We start from the raw sequence: 4,709 nt of genomic DNA, 5'->3' as shown, positions 1-4,709 counted from the left end.
ACATATATATATATATATATAGTTACATTGTTACATGTTCCCTGCCAGTCTTGCTGTGTACCTTGATTGTCTCCATAGTTCCACTTATTAGTTGCCATAGCTACTCATTGGACCACACCCATCTGCTTGTTAGTTCCCATAGCACCTCATTGGTCACTTTTGTTCTCCTGTGTATCCACCTTTTTCTTGCCTTAAAAATGGGCGCGGCCATTTGTAAATTCTATGGGTCTAGCTTCGGTCTCATCTGCGTCCAGCTATTTTTAGCTGTACAAAACAGTTAGTTTTGTTGCTTGATATTGAAAATGGGTGTGTCTTACCAAATTATTTTAATGTATTATCTTAATTATGAACACACTGGTTTGTAGTACAAACAGTTTTACCGTTTACTGCACGTTGTTATTCTTCTTGTTATTTACCTATAGCGGCTAATGAACCGGAAGTCTCGCCCATAGGCTTACTTCCGCGTTGAAGAAAAAGGTGGATAAATGGCCCTTGTGTTTCCCTTGTGCCTGTTGTTGTACGTAATGGTGCCGTTCTGTTCGTGTTTTGGTTCCTTGTTCCTAGTGTTTTTGGTTTATTGTTTGTTCTTGTTTTGTCATTAAAACTACCTGCATTTAGGTCCACGTTCCCTGCCTACTTGCTTTACCTTCTCCATGTTACATATATATATTTATTCTAGGAAATTATCTGTTGGAAAAGGAAATCATTTTACTCACTTTACATATTTCACATAATTTCCAAAAATTCACAGCAAATGCTTAAAAACACTCAAGCAATCACCTAAAACACCTTAGCAACCACCAGTGCTCATTTAAGCACCGAAACACATTAGCTACCACCCAGAATACCCTAGAAACAATTTAGCATTAGCACCACTTGCATTTTCTTTAGGAAATGTCAAATCTAGCTATACATATAATTTACAGATTAAACTGATTATTCAAAATATGAACATTTTTAATGGTTACAAAACATATGCCCTCATGTAAAAAATGTCCCTGAAAACCAAGGGTATAAAAACGGATCATTCTCTATTTATGACCACTGACCCAACATTACATATATTTCTAAAATGTGAATAGATCAATGCCAGCTGCAAATAACATGCTTATCCAAGTATAGGCTCAGTGTTTACAAACAACATAGTGTTCTTTCATGCCTGTAATGACCTGTTCTTAAGATATACGGAGATGTTGACCATAAATACTTACCTCCAGCTTCCACAGTCTAAATCCAGCAGAGAGGGACAGCAAAACTGACAACAGTTCAGCAAAAATAGCAACTTATACAGCTGATTAAAGCTGTGAAAGACAAGACTGCAAGACTGCAGTCAGAATGTGTGACTGTGATTGTGAGTGGTTCTAGGTCGTGGCTTTCCAGCTTTGGCCAATAAAATTCCTGGAAGATAATCCTGCATCACAAATTGGAGCTAAAATTACTCCGCGATAGGCTTCTGAGTGGCTCAGTATACAAAGCTTTAGGTTTCCTGAGGCATTTAGCTGTCTGCAGATTTGAAAAGCTTACAGAAAAGCTCTCTGGGACAAAAAAAAATAGTATTTATGACACATGAGACAACAGACTGTAATATTTTAAATATGCAAGTGTCTGAGTATGTAGATGTATATAAGAAACGACTATGATATAGATAGAGGAGTTATCTGGGATCTTAAAGGATGTCCTGGCTTTCATTAATGGGCACAAATTAAATATTTATCAAGTGATCATAACCAGGCAGGTCAGAAATGCTGTATACCAAACAAGACATTGGTTGCTGTATATGAATATAAGCAATAAAGAAAACCAATGTATAATACTAAATAGAATGTTTATCCAGCAGAAAATCTAGTGGCGTTTTGTGACTTATAGTGGTGGATATAATACACTGATTATCCCAAAACCTCAACCATTGATTGATAATTGATGTTCAATGCTCTCGCTAAGACAGCTCATTGTGTTTTGAGACACAGCCACAGAGTAGGGGTTTATTCAATGAAATGTTAATGAACCAATGTCCCAGTCGAATCTAACCGCAGCTTCTGAAGAAACCAAATACCCTTCAGACTTTAAAAGACGTCTAGGCTCAGTTAAAGTACCAGTGTAACCAGCCATGCAGCCATTACTAAAAAGTTGTACCAGACACCAAAATTGCTTATGCAAAAAAAAAAAAAAAGAAAAAATCTCTGCATACAGGTCAGTGACGTTTCTCATCGGGATCTATTAAGTTAATCAAAAATACATGAATTAAAAAGTAACTTAATACAGATGAGCATGATGAACATGAACATGTTTTCAGTTTTTGATTTTTATATTTGGGGGGCTTAAAGTAAAAAAAAAATTCTTGATTGCAAAAGAATAAAGGCTGTAATTATTGAGAAAAAGAGAAACTAGTGTTTTTTTAATAATCATCTAAAGAAACACTGTGATCACCTGATCTAAGCTAGCATGGCACAATCAACATCTAGAAAGCATTTGTTGTCATGTAACAAGAAAACAATTCAATAGTGAGATTATTATTATTTTAAATATCTTAAATGCTTTACAGGTCAAATCGAGTAACCCTAAAAAACGTAATATTCATGCCTAAATATTTGTAAAGAAAATATTACAACCAAACCAAAATGAATATTAAGATTACATTTCTAAGAACTGTGCACGTGTTTTAAACCAAATGTAAAAATACATTTCTTTTTTTCTATTCGGTGACATTTTCATTTGCTGGTGTCTAACGTCATCACTACCCAAAACATGATCCTGACTGTCTCATGTGGAATTACTCTTTAAGCACACATTGAATGACCCACTTTACGTGTATGTACTCCATTTGACTACATAAAAGTATCGGTTAATAGTATAACCAGCAATAATACCAATGGCAATGTTTACACAGCAGATATAATGTTTCACCTTGGCTTGGAAGTGTATTCCGTGTTGATACGCTTCCTCGTTGTGAAGCGGGACTCGCGAATCCGCCACATCGTCCACCAGGTTGTACCTGTTTCTCCCGTGCATTTTCATTGGGACCCGTCCAGATGATCGGCGAGAAATTTCCTCAGCCAGTTCCCAAGCTTCAAAACCACTGACAACTAAAAAGATTGCTCTAGTTTAACCAGCCAAAAAAAAATAAAAAATCGCGGTTACAAGAGCGATTCAAAGCGAGGGAGCCCATTATAGTAGCAGCCCGGGAAAAGCTCAATGAAATCACAGGCGCTTCAGCACAAAAGAAATGGGTTGGGCGCCTGTTTCCCCTCTCAGCCCGCAGACATCAGCTGCGTTTATACAAGTCTGGCTTCAGCTCAAGTTGTTCAAGTGCCTCAACAAGGGTACGTTTTATTAAAGAGGCGCTATGGATTAATTCTGCACGTCTCGTATCCTAATGGCATGCTTCATTTGCGTTGCTCTCTTCAACCTCTGATGCAGTTCTCATGGAGCAAAGTTCCGTCTGCGTCTGCTTTAGGAACAACCTTCAAGACTTCCAAACACCACATTTAGCATAATAAAAGCAGTACTTCCTTATAGTTCATAGATGAATTACAATAGAATAAAACCAGTTCCAATATATACAAAAAAAAAAAAAAGGTTTGCAAACAGGTGTGGCCCAACTCAGTGAAGAGATCTGCATTTACAGAGGAGAGTTTTATTGGAGAGGTTATGTAGAGGAGAATGAGGCTAGTTAGTAACACTTTTTACACCAATATTTTTTTCAGAGTAGGTTAATTTCCGTGTGGACACACTGTTGAGTTTTTAGTTACAAACAAACAAACAATAAATAAATTGGATATTTGCACCATTATTGCCAAGGGAATCTTACAAATAAATAAATACATAAATAAATAAATTATTCATAAAAAACAATTATTGTGTTAATTAAACATTTTATCTTGGTTCACGCAAAAAAAATAAAAAATCTGCCATCATTTACTCACCCTCATGTCATTCTAAACATTCTGTGTTTTGAGAAATGTCTCCATACAAGAAATTTGTACATACAAACATTCTTCATAATCTTCTTTTGTATCCCGCAGAAGAAATAATGTCATACTGGTTTGGAATGACATGAGAGTGAGTAGCCTAAATGATGACAGTGTTTTCCCTTTTGGTTGAACTATGATGTATCTCTCTTTATACATCTGTGGAGATGAGTCAGTGTTCAAATCACTGGGTACTGCAAAACATTACAGAGAGACTGTTAATGAGAGAAAGTGAGAGCTTCTTTTTTCAATACGGACACAAGTGCTCCCTCTGCTGCATCACAGAGGCATAATGGGCACAATATGGGGTTTCAGATTAAATAAAGACTGTCAGATTTCTCAGAAAACAATTATATTTATCACGTGACAGTCGTCAATAGATCATAAAATATAAGATAGTGAGAATTATGTCACGTTTTTGTACGGTTTTCTCAATCATTGGATCACATTGAAATATAGACACACTGTAGGACTATGATAAGCATTAAGATGAAAAACAGGCAATTTTTGCACTATAGCAAGGGGCCATACCAAATACTGAGAAATTCTGAAATGCATGTTTTTGTTCCATTCTTGCTGATAGACTGTAATGGCAAATAAATAAAATAAAAATAAAAATAAATGAATAAAAATAAACTATAAAAGCTTACGAGCCGAGCCGGACGATTTAGTCAGTCGCACTTTTAAACACATTTTAGTTTCGCTATCCACCTTTTTCTTCAACGCGGAAGTAAGCATATG

General features: G+C 36.0%; 1 protein-coding gene across 1 annotated transcript in view; it reads right to left on the bottom strand.

The window, feature by feature from the left end:
* LOC107693817 (carboxyl-terminal PDZ ligand of neuronal nitric oxide synthase protein-like) overlaps window positions 1-3,425 on the bottom strand; it is a 40,279-nt gene extending 36,854 nt beyond the window's left edge. The window contains exon 1 of the mRNA XM_016493340.1: window positions 2,905-3,425. Coding sequence (XP_016348826.1) covers window positions 2,905-3,015 — 111 coding nt within the window. The 5' untranslated portion in view covers window positions 3,016-3,425. The remainder of the gene's footprint in view (window positions 1-2,904) is intronic.
* Between the last annotated feature and the right edge of the window lie 1,284 nt (window positions 3,426-4,709).

This window comes from Sinocyclocheilus anshuiensis, unplaced genomic scaffold (assembly GCF_001515605.1).
Source record: "Sinocyclocheilus anshuiensis isolate Anshui unplaced genomic scaffold, SAMN03320099.WGS_v1.1 scaffold1392, whole genome shotgun sequence".
NCBI lineage: Eukaryota > Metazoa > Chordata > Actinopteri > Cypriniformes > Cyprinidae > Sinocyclocheilus > Sinocyclocheilus anshuiensis.
The sequence above is the reverse complement of the archived record's forward strand: the minus strand, read 5'-3'. Positions and strand labels throughout refer to the sequence as shown.